The 19,036-nt window shown below is 40.4% G+C and overlaps 1 protein-coding gene and 1 long non-coding RNA gene across 5 annotated transcripts in view; one reads left to right on the forward strand and one right to left on the reverse strand.

Annotated features, from left to right (window-relative positions):
• CECR2 (CECR2 histone acetyl-lysine reader) overlaps positions 1 to 19,036 on the reverse strand; it is a 113,549-nt gene that overhangs the window by 15,023 nt on the left and 79,490 nt on the right. For all 3 annotated transcript variants that reach the window (XR_014012083.1, XR_014012084.1, XM_081209785.1), the window contains exons 5-14: positions 18,927 to 19,031; positions 18,302 to 18,351; positions 17,300 to 17,469; positions 15,967 to 16,044; positions 4,528 to 4,684; positions 3,816 to 3,945; positions 3,509 to 3,546; positions 3,314 to 3,405; positions 3,027 to 3,153; positions 690 to 1,105 (exon numbers count right to left, since the gene is read on the reverse strand). Coding sequence is in view for 1 of the 3 variants with exons in the window: in XM_081209785.1 (XP_081065911.1) it covers positions 690 to 1,105; positions 3,027 to 3,153; positions 3,314 to 3,405; positions 3,509 to 3,546; positions 3,816 to 3,945; positions 4,528 to 4,684; positions 15,967 to 16,044; positions 17,300 to 17,469; positions 18,302 to 18,351; positions 18,927 to 19,031 (1,363 nt within the window). In the remaining 2 variants the exon portion in view is untranslated. The remainder of the gene's footprint in view (positions 1 to 689; positions 1,106 to 3,026; positions 3,154 to 3,313; positions 3,406 to 3,508; positions 3,547 to 3,815; positions 3,946 to 4,527; positions 4,685 to 15,966; positions 16,045 to 17,299; positions 17,470 to 18,301; positions 18,352 to 18,926; positions 19,032 to 19,036) is intronic.
• LOC308595909 lies at positions 728 to 17,256 on the forward strand. Of its 2 annotated transcripts, none has more exons than XR_014012205.1 (3): positions 728 to 840; positions 14,584 to 14,708; positions 16,203 to 17,256. It is a non-coding gene; the product is annotated as an uncharacterized lncRNA (long non-coding RNA). The 2 variants fall into 2 exon arrangements; XR_014012206.1 differs by lacking the exon at positions 728 to 840 and adding an exon at positions 13,778 to 14,491.

Here is a 19,036-nt window from a genome sequence, read left to right on the forward strand (position 1 = left end):
AAGAAACAAATCCTACTGTGGTTGAGTCAGGGCCAAGCAATTTTATGAATCCAACCTTAAGGTTATTTATTCCTGGGAACACTTGGTCGCTTTTGCTGAGGGTGTGATTGATTGCCACATTTGAGGTTGGGTAGGAAATTCCTCCCCCATCATATTAACCATTGACCCAGGAAAATCATCAGGGAGAGGCTGAGAAGTGTGCACTCTCCCTTGTTTGTGGAACCATCCGGAGCAAAATGCTCCATTGCCAACTTTTGATTATACCACCTCTTTGATAGCGAGCATAATAATGCCTGTGAAGTGAGACTAAGAGGGAAGATGGCTGCACTAGATTTTTTTTCTTCCTTTTTCAAATTCTGATTCTATTAGTTGAAATTCAGACTGTATTTCTTTGTAGTTAATTTTTTTAAAAAGTGGTTACATGGAAAACAATCCTTCCAAACCTTTTATCTTCCAGATAGCACCTATCTAGCACCCCCCCCCATCTGGGTTCGTTCAAGCCCAGTGTAAACTGCACCAAGAAGGAAGGAATAGGGGAAGGAAAGAAAACATGAAGTTTGTTATAAAAAGGAAAAGAGGTGTGTATTAGCTTGGATACTTAATGCTACTTCCTCCCATTTGCTGGTGTTCCTTTTGTAATTCCCGCCAAATAATATTTTTTCCTGTTGGTCCACTGGAGTGGGACTCACCATCTGCCCTGGATGGGACACACGGTTGGGCATTCCACCATAGCTATGTGAGCTCAGGAAACCTCGGCCATTGGAAGAGGCCATTTCTCCAGAGGGATGAATAGAACTACTACTTGGACCCTCGGCAGAGAAGAAGGAAGAAGAGGAAGAAGTAGGCACTCTATGTTTCGCCTTGTGAGGTGGAAGTTTCCCTCCGTTTTGCACATGCTGTTGTCTCTTGCCAGGTCCTTCAGAGTCTCTGGATCGAGTCCAAACATTCCCTGTGCTGGAACGTATAGTCCGACGGCTTCTTTTCTCTCGCTTCCCATCTTCTCTGATCCAGAACTCATCATCTGTGTCCCCATCTTCTCCAGGGAAGTGCTTCATCATTGCCCGGTGGAAGCATCTTTCTAAGTTATAAGCCATTTTAGTGTATTCTGTGTTGAAAGAGGCAAATAAAAGAAAGTGAGTTTTATGGGTAGTTACATTTTTCCTCTGCTGAGAACTGTCCTTGGAATGTAGGTTATTCTCTCTCTCTGCTTTTACTATGTTTTTAAAAAGGAAATAAAATACAATCAGAGCTGGAAAACTGGAAGCTATAACATGGATTTCAATGCATCCCTTCAGTAACATTCCTTATTTTAAATTATCAGTATAATGCAAACTGTAATGCAGACAGATGCCTCTGTGGTGTGTTTATTAAACACATACAGTGGTACCTCTGGTTACGAACTTAATTCGTTCCGGAGGTTCGTTCTTAACCTGAAGACATTCTTAACCTGAAGTACCACTTTAGCTAATGGGGCCTCCCGCTGCCGACGCGCAATTTCTGTTCTCATCCTGAGGTAAAGTTCTTAACCTGAGGTACTACTTCCGGGTTAGCGGAGTCTGTAAACCAAAGTGTTTGTAACCCGAGGTGTTTGTAACCCGAGGTACCACTGTAATGGGATGACTCCACTTCAGTTTCACATATCAAGTCTTGCATTGGGCATAAATGCTCTTAAAAATGAGTTAAAGTAAGTGTTTTGTTTGTTTCAGAAATGTGTGCAACTGGTAAACCCAAGTAAAAGAATGGAATTCAGCAGTGCCCCATGTCTGTCAGCTTGCCAGAAGGAATGATTCGTACTTCCATGTGCTGTTCTGGTGTTCTCCTAAGTCAATTGGGGGGCAGGGGGCAGTATGAAGGGAAACCCTGTGACACAAGCAGAAGTCCTTGTGAAGGGCTTCCACTGACAGGGCTCTTTGAGTGAATCCCATCCACAATATTTTAGTAAATGATTCATAACGTTGCCCAATAGTGTAAGGTCACCCAAATTCAGAAGACCACACTCATCTCTTTCTCTCTTTTTTAGTGTGCAGCTGCTACACAGAGTTTAATACAGAAATGCTAGCCACACAACTGGAACTCTGTACATGAAGGAACTATGCTTCAACTATATGCACATGACAATCCTACGGATTATGTCAACAGTTAAGCACATTTCTCTGGGCTTTGTGTACTGTTACATTTTGTGTCTGTGGGGAATCCAGCCTCTTTAACAAGGTTAGGATTCTGGGAACCACAACTTTTTGAAAGATGATGCCTCTGGTCTAACAGTAGCACAGAATAGCATGAGGACATAAAGACTGTGGTCTGAAAGAAGATCATAAAAAGAGCATTTTTCCTAATGCCAGCTGATATAAATTCAGCTGACAGCACAGTTCCCAATCCTTTCCCTATAACTAACACTCCATGTTCCTCTGCTTATACCAGCTTATTAACTTTCTGCCACTCTAGTCCATGTTGCATAGTTGAATTAAATAATAATAATCTGACTCCTGCAAGCAGAATAGACTCTGCCAATTACACTGTTGTTGGCATCCATCCATCTTGAGAGACAATGGAGTGCACCTCTTCTCCAGTGAGCAAGCCTGGGCAGTATGTATGGGGGTCCTGGGCTACCCAGACAACAGTACCCCACTCTCAGCCCTGTTGATGTGGTCCAAAGGAAAGAAGAGCAATACTTTAGGCACCAGCTTGGCTGCAGGAGTTGCTGGAAGGAGACATACAAGATGCCATCCAACAGTCTTAGGAACTGGAATTGTCGGGTTTACTCCTTACTCTTTTCTTCTCCTGAAGATGTCCCACGAACCAATTTGTACATATTTTTCCTCAGGGTTTACTCCAGAAGCCTTTAATGTGAATGAATATAGCCACAAGGCACATTTATTTAATTTTTCAAATGTTTGTAGTGAATTAAGAATTACGGGCTTAAACTCTTCATCCATTTCCTGTCCAATCCAGCTATGGGAGGCTAGAAAAGACTTGGGCTGTTTTCCATGTACACAATAAATGGAACTCAGGTTCCAAATTCTTACCACTATTTTCACCATTGTATTTAAGGCAGTTCCTGAACATGGTCTTCATGTCACCCACAAATTCCTCCTTGGTGTAGTATTGGCCTCCATTTAGCTTCTTCTCCATGCTAGATATATCCATGGGAGCCTGAAAAATACCCCAGTTTGCATCAGGCTTACAGACCTTGAAAGCTACAATCATCCTTTAAAAAGATGTATTCTTATTCTGCCTGCTAAATTATGCAGATTCCATTGCATCAACTATAACACAATGTTCAGAATGCAAAAAGGGGTTTCATACTGCTTACCTTAACAATTTGGTAGTAATTTGGGGCATAGGATTCATCAACTGGCTCCAGGAATGGCCAGGAGTCCTTGTGAGCCTTCACTACATCGAGAACTGTCAGCAGCAAAAAGATGATAAACTGTTACACATACAAATGGATGCCAATATTTTAAAAACCAACCAACTTGCAAAGCTAGTGTCTGGAGTGGGGACTGACCTTTGTACATGGCAGTGAACTCATCATCCAATTCAAAACTGCAAAGAGGAAATGCAAAATTAATGCAAAGTTTCTCTAGCCTCATTTCCTCCCCAACTCTGTCTCTGGTATGTTATCCTTATCACTGAACGTTCAATTCCAGCAATTGCAATGCTTCCCAAGGCCTGCATTCACACTCTTTTTAATGCCACAGAGTATAATTCCTCCATAGCCTTTTCTCCGGCCATCAACATTAACAGTGACAATCAATTGTTTTGGGTGTGATTGTTTTTCTGTATTTATAGGCCACTCACTGCAATTTACTTACAGGTCCTTGGTCTTCCTCTCCTCCCTAGCAGGTGAACTTGGATCCAAGTGAGAAAGCTCTGGGGGAAGTTCCTTTCCCTGGGCAAGCAGCCATGCCCGCTCTTCTCGGAGCTTCCTTCTCTTGGCTCGTTCTGCAGATAGGGAAGAAAAACTGTTACATTCTTGAGAAGTTTTCTTGCACAGTGCCCAGGGTTTCAGGAGGTCATTCACACTCCTGTGTGTCACCAGTGGAATTATCATGGGGTTGGAGCAACTCCTCTTTGAAGAAAGGTTACAATGTTTGGACCTTTTTAGTTTAGAAAAGGTGAGAAAGTGAGGATATGATAGAGGTGTATAAAATTATGTGTGGTGCAGAGGAAGTAGGTAGAAAGATGTTTTGCTCTCTCTAATATTAGAACTGGAGTCATTCAATGAAACTAAATGGTTAGGGATTCGTGAAATACAAAAACGTACTTCTTTATGCACTGCATGAAATTCACTGCCACAAAATGCAGAAATTAGACAAATTCAAGCAGAATAAGGATATCAATGAAGCTACCAGCCATGATGACTATATTACTTCTGTCAGACTAAGACAAGCAATCATTGCCATTAAACAACTAAACAGAGTGACATGCTGGTGTACAATGCTTGTGAAGTGAGTATCATGCATATAAAAATAAACTGTAGACCAAGAGCAACTAAAAAACCTTCCATAAATCTGATCCGCCTACCTTCCACTGCCTTGACTTTCTCCTCCATTTCTCGTTTCCTTTCCTCCTTCAACATTTGTTCTTGCTCCTTCTTCTGAACTGCCAGAAGGATTTGACGTTCCTCCTCCTCTTCCCGTCGTCTCTGCTTCTCCATTCTGCTGAGCGCCACAGGAGTCACCTGCAGAAAGAAACACAACTATTTACTTATTATTTATTATATTTATATCCCATAATTTATGTTAGGTAGGTCAGACTGAGATACAGTGAGTTGCCAAAAGTTAACCAGTGAGCTTCAAGGCCGAGTGGAACTTTGAAGACCAGCATCCACAGCCCTAGTGTAACTCTCTATCCATTACAGCACACTGGGTTTCGGCTTATGATTGCCTTACATGAAATTATTGCAATAGCTGATATACCTTTGAAGCCCTTTTATAGCTTTTAGAAACAGACTTGACTCTGAATGAGAAATTGGATCATTTGTACATTTTTAAAACAAGATAATATCATCATAGGAAAGCACCTGCCTGTAATTTTTCTCTTGGTCTTATAAATGTACATTCACGTGATTAAATCAAGGCATAACTGCAGGAAATGTATTGTTTGTTTTCAATGACTGCATTTCACATGTATGCAGCTTGATTTCAGCACATACAACCACATTTATAAGAATGAATAGTCTGGGAAGGAACATGTGATAATTGCAAAAGGTGCATTAGATGCGCACACACTGTCACATAATGTATACTGGCCTGAAATGGGAAAATAAAGCTATTCTTTACAATGCCACTGCTGCAGCAAATAAGAACCAACTGGGAAGTTATGAGAGGGCAGACTCTGCCACCAAAAATCTCTACAGTCTACATTTAGAATGCTCTGAAGATGCAGACTTTTCTATTTGTATGCTGGAACAGTGAACACAGAAAGAATATATGTGGAACTGAATATTGCATCAGGGATAGGTTCAGAAAGTACTATAAAAATCCAACACTGAACAACTGGGGCTTAGAACAATGTTCAACACAGATGAGTACCTTTCAGGGACCAGTATTACAGATATTTACAATAGCACAAACTACCCCAATCCCAAGCATGAGTGCCTCTTTACCAGGGCAATCTTTTTTGGGGGGGGAGCACAGATGAAATAATTCATATGTGCTCCCCCAAAAAGATTGCCAGAATCTTGTTCAGAGTATGTAAATTATTTGATTGCCTTAAAAGAGCCACTTTATAAGAAGGTAACCATACCACAAGTTTTTGGATGGTCTTTTATCTTCTTTTGGAAAGTGCTTTGCCAAGAAAAGGGATTGGATCACATGTTTACAGCAAAAGGTATCTTCTCCCCCCCCCCCCGGATGTGTTGAACTTTCACAGAAAGCTTCATGTCCCCGAAATGGCACCTTTCATTATATATATATATAATGAGTGTGTGTGTGTGTGTGCGCACACACACACACACACACACACACACACACACTCCAAGAAAAATCAGCACAGCCCTACTGTTTGTTTGTTTGTTTGTTTGTTTAAAATGTTCTATATCTCACCTAACAATTCCAAGTAATTACTTATATTCTGAAAACTTGCTCTGTGCCTGTAACTTCAATCAAGATTAAAAAACCAGAAAAAAATCACAGGCATTAATTAAAACACTATGTAACTTCATAAGTATACTAAAAAAACTAGCTAACATAAATTCCTCCCCCCCCCCCCCGGTATTTCACATTAAAAGCATATTTAAAATCAATCCTTTCATCTTCTTCTTAAATATGTGAAGGTTCTGCTGGGCAGCTGGCTCCAGAGGTCACAGCCACAACAGGAAAGTCACTCTTCTATACTTATTTCCTGCCTAGATAGGATCACAATCAGGCCCTCTTCAGTAGATCTTAATGGCCATCTGCCCTTGGCCATTAACAGATTTCAAAGCATCAGAAGCTAACATGCAGTCAGTTTGTGTTGCAGAATTAGCCAGCTATGTTCGGGACTTCTTGTTCATATTAGGAGTTGGCAGTTACATTGTGTGCCAATATAGTTTTTAAGAGCCATCCTAGAAACTAGGAATAGCTAACCATTTTGCCCTGATGGCCACTTCCATGTTTAACCAATCCTCCACAGAATGCATGCCAGTAAGTGAGTGTGTTCACTCCACACTCTTGTACACACATTCACGCACTACACAGGACAAACGTGTGCAAGACAAGGGAAACACACAAAGAGGCACAAAGCTCCCCTTTTCAGTTGATCCATATTGATTAGTCAATGAGAAGTTTTGCCTCTTTTCTGCTTATCAAATAACCACCCTGATGCATAATCAAATTGTTTAAACTTCATTGTTCACCCCAGCACTCTATTTTTTTAACTGGTAGGATCTTGGGAGAGGGGAGAAAAAAATGCATGGAGGTCAGCTCAGGTCCCTGAGATTGGGGTTAGCAAGCCCTGCTATGTAGGAAGCATTATGCAAATTGATTCTACAGACAAAGTTGATAGTTGCCAGAACTCTATAATGTAGGAAATGTTAGTGTTTATATGCAGCAGAGGAAGTTAACTTTAGTTAAATGAATTCTTGCTTGGAGCACACCTTTAGTTGAAAGGCATTCAGACTGAGACACGGTTTAAATAAGAAAGCTTATTGTAAGGAAGTACATTCTAGCTGGAGAAACAAAGAAGCAAAGCTATGCTTGCCCCTTTGTTCCCAGAAGATTGATCCAAGATGACCTCTTGCCTTGAGGTCCAAATAAAGTGTATGAGGAGCAGGAAGTTGTAATTGAAATGCAATACCACTGTAAACATCAAAGAGATAAAGAGAAGTCAACACAGATATAAAGGTACAGTACTACAGGGATAGTCTGGGAAGCTGGAGGTCTCTCGCTCTATCTGTCTTAACCCATGCAAACCCCTCTCAGAAAGCTGAGATGCACCCAAACTTCTCTCCTGGTCTCCTGAGAATATAGGATCAGACAAACTAATTTAAATAAAACATAAACCAGAAACCTTGCTTCAATCCCATTTTAGGAGAGTGGGTTAAAAACCCAATATATATTGGACACAACATGTCTAGTGAGAATGTCAGTTTAGAATTTCATAAGACAGCTTTAGCTTTTAGCCCAGTGCATGTTTCAGCTTTATAGCCTAAAAAATGTGGCATATACGGTAAGTCACTTTAGGGTGGCTGAATGACTGGATGACATTGGAGAATCCACATATCTTAGATTGAGATGGTCATGATAATATTGGAAGCTGGCACGCCTATGAAAAGGTGAAAGTACACAAAGGATTTACAAATCACATAATTAGGAAAAATTTGTAGACTATGGGATAAATACAAAAAATTATTGGAGGTAAAAACACCACTTTGACTCTCATCATTTGAAGCCATAGTGGTAAAGAAAAATAATATGATAGGTTGGACAACTTGTAGAAATTTATTAAAACAAGAGGGAGAAGAGTTTAAATTAAAATAATTTAATGATTTATCAGGAAAGTTAACAACATGGATACAATATCATTTGAATAAAGTATTTTAAAAAGATAGGAAACGAGGGTTTGGGGAACAAATATCACAACTGGAGAGAGGTCTATTGGAATGCAATGTTAGAGTGCTGTCTAAAACGTATAAGATATTACTGGAATGGGAGACAAAGGAGGAGCAAGTAAAATATTCAATGATACATTAGGCAATAGATATTGTTATAATATAGGTATGGAAGTGTGGGAACGATCGTGGAATATGGATATAAAATTTACAGCGTCCTATGGTTTAAGAGAAAACTACATGAAAAAGTTATATAAATGGTATCTAACACCGAGTAAACTGGCAAAAATGTATAACTCAAAGAGAAAGAAGGTACAGTCGCACATTGGTTCATGAACACCTTCCAAGTTGAACGTTTTGGCTCCTGAATGCCACAAACCCAGAAGTGAGTGTTCCAGTTTGCAAACGTTCTTTGGAACCCAAACATCCGATGCAGCTTCTGCTCCTGCAGCCAATCAGAAGCCACACCTTGGTTTCTAAACGTTTTGGAAGTCGAACGGACTTCCGGAATGGATTCTGTTCAACCTCTGAGGTACCACTGTACTTTCTATAATATGTGGTGGCCTTGTAGTAAGGTTAAATAAAGCTTACCGTGAAGCTTTTCTTCTGGGAATTATAGGGGTAGAACTAAAACAGTATAGAAATTTATTCATGTATGCAACTACAGCGGCAAGAATGTTATTTGCCCCAAAATGGAAAGAAGTCGTCCAGACAAAAGAAGAATGGATACAAAACTTATGACTATGCAGAAATGGCGAAACTTACCAGAAAAATAAGAAATCAAGTTAACAGACTTTTTATAAAAGAATAGAAATGGTTTATTGAATATTTACAAACAAATTGTAAACAGATAAGTTCATTGGCGGGATTATTGTAATAACCTGCAGATTCATAAGAGTATATAATTAAAAGTAGATGAATATAAGTTAAGTTAATTTAGAATATGCAGGAAATGATAAAAATAATTTTAAGGAACCGCAGTAAGGAGGAAGGAAGTCTAGTTTTGAAATGTTAAAATGACTGTAAAAGTATTGAAATGTATATAATTGAAAATCACAATTTTTTTTTAAAAAAAAGACAACGAGAAAGAAAGGGTGTGACAACTAATTTTTCAGTTTACACTTCAGTTTTTAAACTGAGGGGATCCAGGTCCTTTAGCTTAACTTCTGTTCCAGGAAAACTGGAAGCAAGCATTATTAAAAGCAGAATTACTAAGCACATAGAAGAATAAGTCTTGCTGAACCAGCAAGAGTAACATCTGTTTCACTAACCTTTTAGAATTCTTTGACACTTTCATTAAGCATATAGAGGTGATCCAGATGACAAACTAACTTATTCCCCCCCACAAAAAAATCAGATAAAGTCCCTCAAAATGAAAAGGATTGAAAATAAAACTGACAGTATCATAATGCTGTTATGCAAATCCATGGTGTGACTTCATTTGGAATACTATGCACAGATTTGCTTGCCTCACCTCAGAAAGGATATCGCAGAGCTGGAAAAGGTTCAGAAAAGGGCAACCAAAATGACCAGAGGGCTGGAACAATTCCCAAATAAGGAAAGGTTACAACATCTGCACCTTTTAGTTTAGAAAAAAGTGAGCAAAAGGGGGGGGGGGGATATGATTATTTACACCAGTTATGGTCCAGCAAGTATCTAAATGCCTCTATTAGTAGGACACACGTGAGACTTTACTGCAATTTCTGCTTATAGAATCATACTACTATTTCAGCTTATAAAGCCGATTATACTATTCACAACTACCAGATTATTGATATTTGCACCATCTGGCAACTTTTCTACCTTGTTTGTAAAGTTTCATGGCATAGATACATCTTAAATACCACAAGAAAGAAGAAATTTATTGCTTCCTTCCCTCTATAGGTTATAAATTATCACTGAGGCCTACTGCTTGCTGAGGAGAATAGCTGAACAATATAACACAATATAACAATCTGTTTATGGATTGCTGAGGAAAGTAAGCCTGTTTCTGGGCTCAGATGATGGAATGGTCCTCTACACAATAAATCCCTATATGCAGAACAGTGACCCCCTGGCTGGTCACTGGAACTCTCCCCAGGCCACAACCCCCAGTGCCTCTGCTTTACACCCAAAGTGTTTTGCCCTGGCTGGGCTGTGCATTTGAACTTTGATAATGCCTCTTGCTTGTCTGGATGGAGGACAGAGATGAGTTTGAGTGTGCACAAGCTAGCCTACAGTACAAAGGTGACATGTTTGCCAGTGGTATATGTGGCCCCAGGAAGGTTGCCAAGAAGGGAATGCAGTCCTTAGGCTGGAAAAGAATTCCCTGCCATGGCTATAGAAGAGCTTCTATAACTATACCCCTTCTCCCCAACAATGCCACTTTAGATGCCAGATGGAAATTCCCATGGTTGAATGAACCTTCTACATAGAAAACTTGGTAAGTGGAAGGAACAGTCAGTCATGGGAACCTTTGTCTGCAACCAGAAGTGGCATAGCCCAGATATAGGTTCACCACTGCATTGAAAACTGGGTCTTCAATGCAATCTATTTCCTGAGAATTAATGATCAGCTGGAGCCTCCTCACTGCCCTTCAGGCCTTAGCCCATCATTAATTCAGACAAAAGCCTGCACCTTAGCCATTATTGCTTCATTTTTTTTCACCTGCCTGCAAATGGGACCTGAGGGGGCACTGATAAATTGCTAGAAAGGCAAGCTAGCTTCCACCCTAGATACCCTAAGTGCCTCTATATTTGTGTTGTTGCAGAAATGCTATTTAGTCATTTCCTTCAGTAATGCTTCCTTGGAGAATTGTCTGACATCATCTCCCATCCTTGCCACCAGCAACAACAATGCATTAAGCAAGGTCCCTAGGCCCCTGCTTTGTCCTTTAATAGAAGAATGCTACAGTTAGACAACAGTAAAAAAAATCAGAAGACATGGGCTACTTTACAAAATGAAAGCAAGGCAGAGAACTGGATACAAACACCTGTTCCTCACATCAGAATGCAAGGTGTCCTTTGCGTGCAACCCAGCCCACCAAAGTGAGCTTGTGTATTTGAATTAGTGTTACCAGTGTATCCAATTAATCCCAAGATAATAATTTAAAGAGAATCAGAGCAATTAGACCTTTTATGTTATTTAGTCCATTTCATCTGACCACTCACAGGATCGTCCCTATAGAATTTATTCAGATACAATAGTGCCTGAATACTTATGCTTATGTGAGGATTAAAATACTAAAAGATAATCTCCCAAAATACACAAACTATTTAACTGATTTTTCTAGAGAGTTATTTACCAGTACTTTTATATTTTACTGAAAGTTACAGAGCTAGTGTCAACAAATAAGAATTTCAAAGGGCGGTGTACATCTCTAACGCTCCAGCCCAAATTCTACAGAAAAAACTAAAGTCAAAATCGGGAGCTAACTACATTATTAAATACAGTCTGATTCTTTTGCTAACAATAAGTATTTCTCTTATAGAACTATTATACAGGTGGGTTTCTTTTATACAACTTACACACTTACCACTGAACACCCTCTAGATCAGGGTTGCTAACCTGGTACCCTGCTTTGGATTGCAACTCCCACTAGCCCCTGCCAGCATGGCCATGGTCAGGGATGATAGGTGTTGAGAACACAAGGCCAAGGTCAGTAAGGTACCATGTTGGCTATGTCCAAATAGTTTATGGCATAGCAGGCTTGGAGAGCGGGGGGGAGATAAAACCTATGATTGGATTTATAGGGAAATATACTGTGAGCAGTGGCGTAGCGTGGGTTGTCAGCACCCGGGGCAAGGCAAGTAATTTGCGCCCCCTAACCCATGGATTTGTGCCCCCTAACCCGTGGATTTGCGCCCCCTAACCCTAACCCCCAGATGTTGCGCCCGGTGCGGCCGGCCCCCCCTGCACCCCCCACGCTACGCCACTGACTGTGAGTTCACTTTAGAGTCTTTAAAAGTGTTGAATTCTGTCATTAGGCTACAGCATCCAATGCTAAATTAGAATGGGGGGGTAGGGCTGCATTCCATGAATATTTTATTTTACCACAAAATAAGCAGTTTTATTATGAGGTGCTATAGAGAGATGAAGTATTCCTCATGCAATTAAGGCATGGTCTTCAGGCTGCAGAAGTGTGAGCCTCTATGTAGTGCAGATAGGCTGCAGTTTCAGTATTTCTTTGCTCAAAATAGGACTTCTTCCGTTGTCATAGTACTGTCATCATGCACCAATCTGAGAGCAAAAATGGCCCTGAGGTTGCAGCTGTTTAGGGCCACAAGCAGCAGCAGATTGCTGCACAAAAAAGGAAGTATGGGGGGGGGTTAAGTTTTGGGAAAACATTTCAGATGGATCCCAAAGCCCCCTTTTCATACAAAAAAATATGTGCTGGAGAGCTTTCTACTACATTCTAGTTAAAAAATGCAAGGTCTATTCACAAATGCTGTGTTATGTGTAGCTTTTTGCATAAACCTGTTTTTTTACCCCAAGCTAAATCAAAACCTATGCACACATAATTGCATTTGCAAAGATACACCCCATTGTTCTGTCTCCCTCCCTCTGCTGACTCTTCTCTGTCAAAATTTAATTTGTTATCTCTTAAGACTTTGTACCTGTCTTACTTTATATTGTTTTGCAAACCATCATGAAAACAAATTATGTTATATGGGGATCCAAACCATTTTTCAAACATAGTTTGGGCTCAGCTGTAACTGAAGTTGTGTTGGTTCAAGCCAATGAAGGTTCAGGAACTTTCAGTTCAGTCTAAGCCCCCGCACACCCCATTCCCAACAAGATGCCATAGAAACACTTTTTTGAGGAAACAGAAAAATTGTTGGGTGATAAATTGTGTGAATGTGAAAATGCCTTTGGGGTCATGAAAGCATGTCTGCTGCTTTGCTGAAGCACCACTCACATCATGCCTGCAGCAGAGGGCACTGTGGACTATGCAGAACAACAGGCTCCAAGAACTTCTGCTCTCTGCTCTGACATAGTCCCCCCAAAAGAAATTCTCTCTCAGAGCTCAACACAATCTGTGCAGTCCCCCATGCCTTGGTCTTGCCTCAAACACAGCCCTTGCTCCTTCCTCTCCCCCCCCTATGTGATACCGACTAGAATTTCCGCAGCTTCTTCTTAATGAAGGTGCTGCTCAGAACGTTTTTTTTAATGAGAAGCTAATCTGAACCACCTGTTTGAGAACTATTGCAAAGGATTAGAAGCCTACAGAGCAGTTACATATTTAAGCAGCATCTACATCTTGGAACCAGACGGAAGGGGCAACTCCACAGATGCCATACATGGTCGGATACAAAGAACTTTGTGTGTTATGACTACAGTCTTAACAACTTCCCTGCATCATGTGCTGGAAAGCCTTCCAATTTAAAAAGAAAGAAATACAATTCAGTGAAACAAAACACTTGACATTGTGTTTCCCTGGAAATGGGTATGTCCAGAGACTTGTATCCAGAATAACTGCTACCCCTCCCCTCCCTGCCTCCGCTCCTCAGGTGAAAAATTAAGAGAGACTTGGGAGCTTATGGGAGTGCTGACACACACTGGCCCATAGGCAGCAATTAACTTATGCTAAGCACCATAGGTCCTACAGCAAGCCTCCTACTGATTAGCACCCATTTGTTTCTCTACATCCAAATTTGCAATTTTCTTGCCTGTACATAAATATGCACCTTCTTATTTCCTGGATGATTTTTGTTGTACTTCTTGCACCTAAAAATGGAAATAATGCAGCAGTGCACACTCCACTCCTGGGGCTGCTCTGCTAAACAAGAGCAGCGGCTCCCAGGATGATTAAGAAGTGTCACTTTATTCTCATTAATTAAGCTGAAAATATTAATACTCCTTGGCTCCACAGTTGTCACAGAGTGTGACGGCCAGTTCAAAGTTGATCTTTATTAGCAAAAACACAATCTCCATAGACCGGGCTGAGTGTCAGACCTAATGAGCACATCAGTGCATTCCCTATGGATCTTATTCTATGAAATTAGTTGCTGATACTAAAGGTTCTCTCCTCCCCACAGCTGTCTATGCCTCCTCCTCTGCAGGGCATTCCCCAATCACCTAGAGACTGTGCCTACATGCAGCCAATCTCTCCTCCAACCTTTTCATGCCTCTCCTGGTTCTGGGTGACAGGGAGGGAGGGGCGCTTGTCACAGCAGGAAGGGGAGACACCCATGCCTCTTCACCAGCCTCGTTCAGCGCTGTCTCTTGACCTCCCTCCTCCCATTTGCCAGTTCAGCTTCCAATTCTTGACTTCTCTCTGCCACAGACTCTCCTAGCTCACTAAGCCTTGTTACCCTTTCAGCTTCCGACACCTCATCTCACCAGCTTTCTCCCTCTGACCAGTTTCATCATCAGCACATAACTATTCTTTCCTTTTCACTTCTGTATAGCAAGAAAGGCAAACGGCTACTTCAAATATGCAACTGCAATTTTCAGCAAGGCAAAAAACAACTTCAGGTATAACTTGGTGTGAAACACAGATTTTGGAACACACTGATTTGTGGTGATATAGTTCAGGTGCTGACACTATGTACCATCTCATTTCCCAGATGTTGAAGTAATGGCTGAGTCTGCCATTCAATGCTTTGAAATGCTTCAACAGAGACCTTTGTTTCTGGATTAGATTGAAGTCTGGAAGTTCTGTGCTGATGACAACCAGATGGCTATCTGGGAGGTAGGCATTTAGCCAAAAAATCTTTCCAACCCACCTCTATATTAAATGAAGACATTTCAAGAGCTTTATCTATATTTCAAAATTTCTTCATAACTGATAAATGAAGTTGTCATCTATTTAAGAACAAATCTTGACTTAACAGTAAGGTTTGTTTGAAGCAAAACAAACCACAATCACTGGTTTGGGTATAATGTTATGGCAGGGATCATGGCTTCCTGCTGCTACTCATGCTAGAGAAAGAGAATTGAAGCAAAAGCAATCTTCATGGTTCATGTCTGTGGAATGCTGCCTCCTAACATATTTTGTTGACACCAGTCCTGATGGCTTTCACATAAACTTACAAAGACATTTTTATTTACTCAGACATTTGGTTGTTGACTGGAGGAAATGTTTGGTCATGTTTATGCTTCATGGTTATGCTGCTGCCATGTCAATTTGATTTATTGTGGTTTAATTTTTTACACTGCTTTATTTTAGGGTTGTATTATATATTTTATGTTGTACCCCACTTTGGGATTGATTTTCATGCAGAATTGGTTATACATTACCTGAATAAGTAGAACTAATAATTAAGGTTACTATGATGTGCCAACTGTGTAATGAGCTTCCAGAAAGAAAACAAAGGTGCTGGCTGATGGCAATCAGGCGTAAGTTTCCTTAAACATAGGCCTGAGATCTGTATTGTATGTATAAATAATAAATATACCAATATATCCAAATGAAGTTGCCTTACCTGAAGTTCTGTTTCTATGACCTAATTTTCTACTTGCTGCTGAGGTGAGCACATTCAGTGATAATGCTGATGGGTGGCACTGTATAGCTAATTTGTGCTAACCTATTCTGCTATTAAAGGTAAGGTAAAGGACCCCTGTATGGTTAAGTCCAGTCAAAGGTGACTATGGGGTTGCGGTGCTCATCTCGCTTTCAGGCTGAGGGAGCCGGTGTTTGTCCAGAGACAGCTTTCTGGGTCATTTGGCCAGCATGACTATACCGCTTCTGGCGCAACGGGACACCGTGACAGAAACCAGAGCACACGGAAACACAGTTTACCTTCCCGCTGCAGCGGTACCTATTTATCTACTCACACAGGTATGCTTTCAAACTGCTAGGTTGGCAGGAGCTGGAACAGAGCAATGGGAGTTCACTCCGTTGCAGGGATTCGAACCGCCGACCTTCCAATCAGCAAGCCCAAGAGGTTCAGTGGTTTAGACCACAGCGCCACCCACGTTCTCTATTCTGCTATTACATAACACATTACCTCTTGCCTTATCGGCTTTATGTGCTGACGATCAGACATCCACCTAGGAGAAAACTCCATTCGCTGCAGACGTTTCTCCTAAAAAGTGGTGAAAGAAATCAACATGGATCAGAATTGGTACAAAGGCTTCGTATTTGGATGTATGCCATTTATTAGTAACAATTTCTGTAATATTTTTCAGTGTACAGAGCGCTTAGCAATTCATTTCTCATTCCTCACAGTTGAAGTCACAGAAGCTATATTAAGATACAAAATTACTCAAAGACCAGGCCTGGATAATTACAGGAGTTGATTTTTCAAATGATATCAAGAACAAAAGCAAAGCAAGCAAGCAAGCAAACAAACAAACAAACAAACTACAAAAGACTTGAGTGCTGCTGAGATTGACAAGTAGCCTCCAGATTCAAATATCAAAGAATTAGAGTGCTGAAATGGACTAAAATACCATCCAATGCAACCTTCTGCCACAAAACAGGACCAATCAACCTTCCATCTCCCCACATTATTCTTCATAATGTTCTAAAACCAGAGAGTAAGTAATCTCACACATGTGAGTCAAGCCAAATGCTGCAAATAAAAGCATACTTCCCCTGCCAGATCGCTGTCAATCTGAACTGAGGTAGTGAAGGGGGCTAGGGGGGAGAGAACATAGCTATCCACTACAATATTCTCAAGAGAAATATAATTAAATTCTTCTCCATTCTACTCAGTAGCCCACTTCTGAGCACAGAGATTACAAATTCTCCCAAAACTGAACAAAATGGTTCTTATCTACTGCAAAGAATGCACTTGGAACTCTACAGCAGTTCTAGACTGCCAAACTTCTTCACTTTTCCCCCTTGATATACTGGCTATCTGAATTTAACCATGGTACAATAATGCAATTTAGATCAATCTTCTGACTTTTATTTCATTGTGAAGAAAATCTTGAGCACATATTGTTAGCATATGCAATTGCCTCAAATATTCAGTGAGTTTGTGTGAATGATCTAGAAGTCAAATGTTTTCTATTATACATTATCCAGTTGTCTTTTTTCTCTACAACTATTGCCTCTCCAGCATTACCTATGTGTATCCTCCTTTTTTGCTCCACTAATTGGTGCATGTTTTAAAAAAAGAAACAGCAAAAAAATCCGGATGTTACAAAGCACATAAGTATGTTTGAGAAAATTTGTATCATTTTTGGGGGGCAGGGCGGGGAATTCCAACAACATAACTTTGGTTATCTGGTCACAGAATCTGGGCCCTACCATTTTCTTCTTCATAGAAACGAAAAACAAACCTGCTCTCAACTCTTGAGGCTGCCTCAAATCATTCAAATATTCCTTCTTACCTTTTGTGCAATCATGTTGCAGATCTCTGGCAGGAAATCTTCACTCAGGAGCTTGTAAAGCTGCCTCTCTCTTAAAGATGTTCCCTCTCGGAAGCTCTCTGTGACCTGCTTCCACTCCTCTTCTGTCTGACATAGCAGCCACCATGTTCCATGACCTGGTCCTTGAGAACCTTTGACAAAAAAAAAAAAAAATGCTAAGCAATGAGAGTATAGGCACTAATATGACAGGTATCACATGACCTAACATGTACCAATAAGCCACAAGTAACACAAGTGTGTTCTTTCTGTATGAAGAATGGGATGGTGGCTTCCTAGGACAGATGACCAAACATTCAAAAAGGAGAGATGAGTAGTCATGAGAGACTTCAACTACACTGATATCTGTTTGAACCCAAACTCGGACATGATATCATAGATATCATAAGGTCCAACGAATTCATCCATTGCCTTGCTGGCCATTTCATTTTCCTGAAGGTAGAAGAAGCAACAAACGGATCATTTATTTTGGACCTGGTCCTCACCAACAGGAAGGAACTGATCAATGAGGTAGAAGTACTGGGAACCTTGGGAGAAAGTGGCCATGTCCTCTTGGGTTTCATTATACAGAGGCAAGGGAATGCTGAGTGTATTTACATATACACTCTGCACTGATTTCAAAAGGCTTAAACTACTGGATGAAATCCCATGGTCAGAAATACTCAAAAAGAAGGGAGGCCAAGAAGGGTGTGAGTTTCTTGAAGGTGAAATATGAAAAGCATAAATACAGACAATTCCAACAAGAAAGAAAAGTGGGAAGCATCTAAAGAAATCATTCAGACTCGACTGCCATTACTTTAAATACAGAGAGAACTGTACAAATGAAATTCTAATTAATACAAGCAGGCCTCTTGTTCCCTATCTGTTTAGAATGAATTTGACAAAAGAGAAAGGATTATCAGGAAGCCCTCCATCCTGAAACACTGTATTAAAAAAATTTAACTATGGTCCATAATTTCCCCTTACCATTTCTCATCTGTGACTCACACACAAGTGCGTTTTCTTCTGCCTTCTCTCTATGAGCAACAAATAAAATAAACAGTATTGTTAGGAAATGATATAGAATCATAGAATTGTAGAGTTGTAGAGCTGGAAGGGATCACAAGGGCCATCTACTCCAACCCGCTGCAATGCAGGAATCTTTTGTCCAACATGGGGCTTGAACATACAACCCTGAGATTAACCCTGAGTCTCATGCTCTACCCGCTAAGCTATAAAGCAAATTTAAGCAAAGTAATACATTCACTGCTAGAATGAAACAAATACTGCCACTGAAATGTCACAGCACTTGGTAGATATTGATGTAGCTCAGGTTTAGCATTAGGAGGCAAATCATAGGCTACATATGGTCATAAAGTTCAATTTGAATTCAGGTCCCCTTCAGAAGGCTTTATATTCAACAAGACTTGTTCACATTCATCCCCTGTTACTTATGCCACAACCTTTTCATCATCCCCTTCATTTTCATTACTGTCAACATTTAGATTGTAAGCTCCTCTACTCTGTAAAGCATCATGTACTCAGATGACACTACAGAAACACATGCATTTGATTATCTTTGGTTAATATTTCAAACATGGCATTTCTTTACCTTAAGAGATTCTCCTCCAGTAGTTTCTTTCGTTTTGGAGGTCGCCCTCGTCTTTTTACTATTTTTCCAGGAATGTTTTGAGTGCTTGTCTGTATCCCACATTCCCTGGA

Source organism: Podarcis bocagei, assembly GCF_964188305.1.
Source record: "Podarcis bocagei genome assembly, chromosome: 10".
NCBI classification, from domain to species: domain Eukaryota; kingdom Metazoa; phylum Chordata; class Lepidosauria; order Squamata; family Lacertidae; genus Podarcis; species Podarcis bocagei.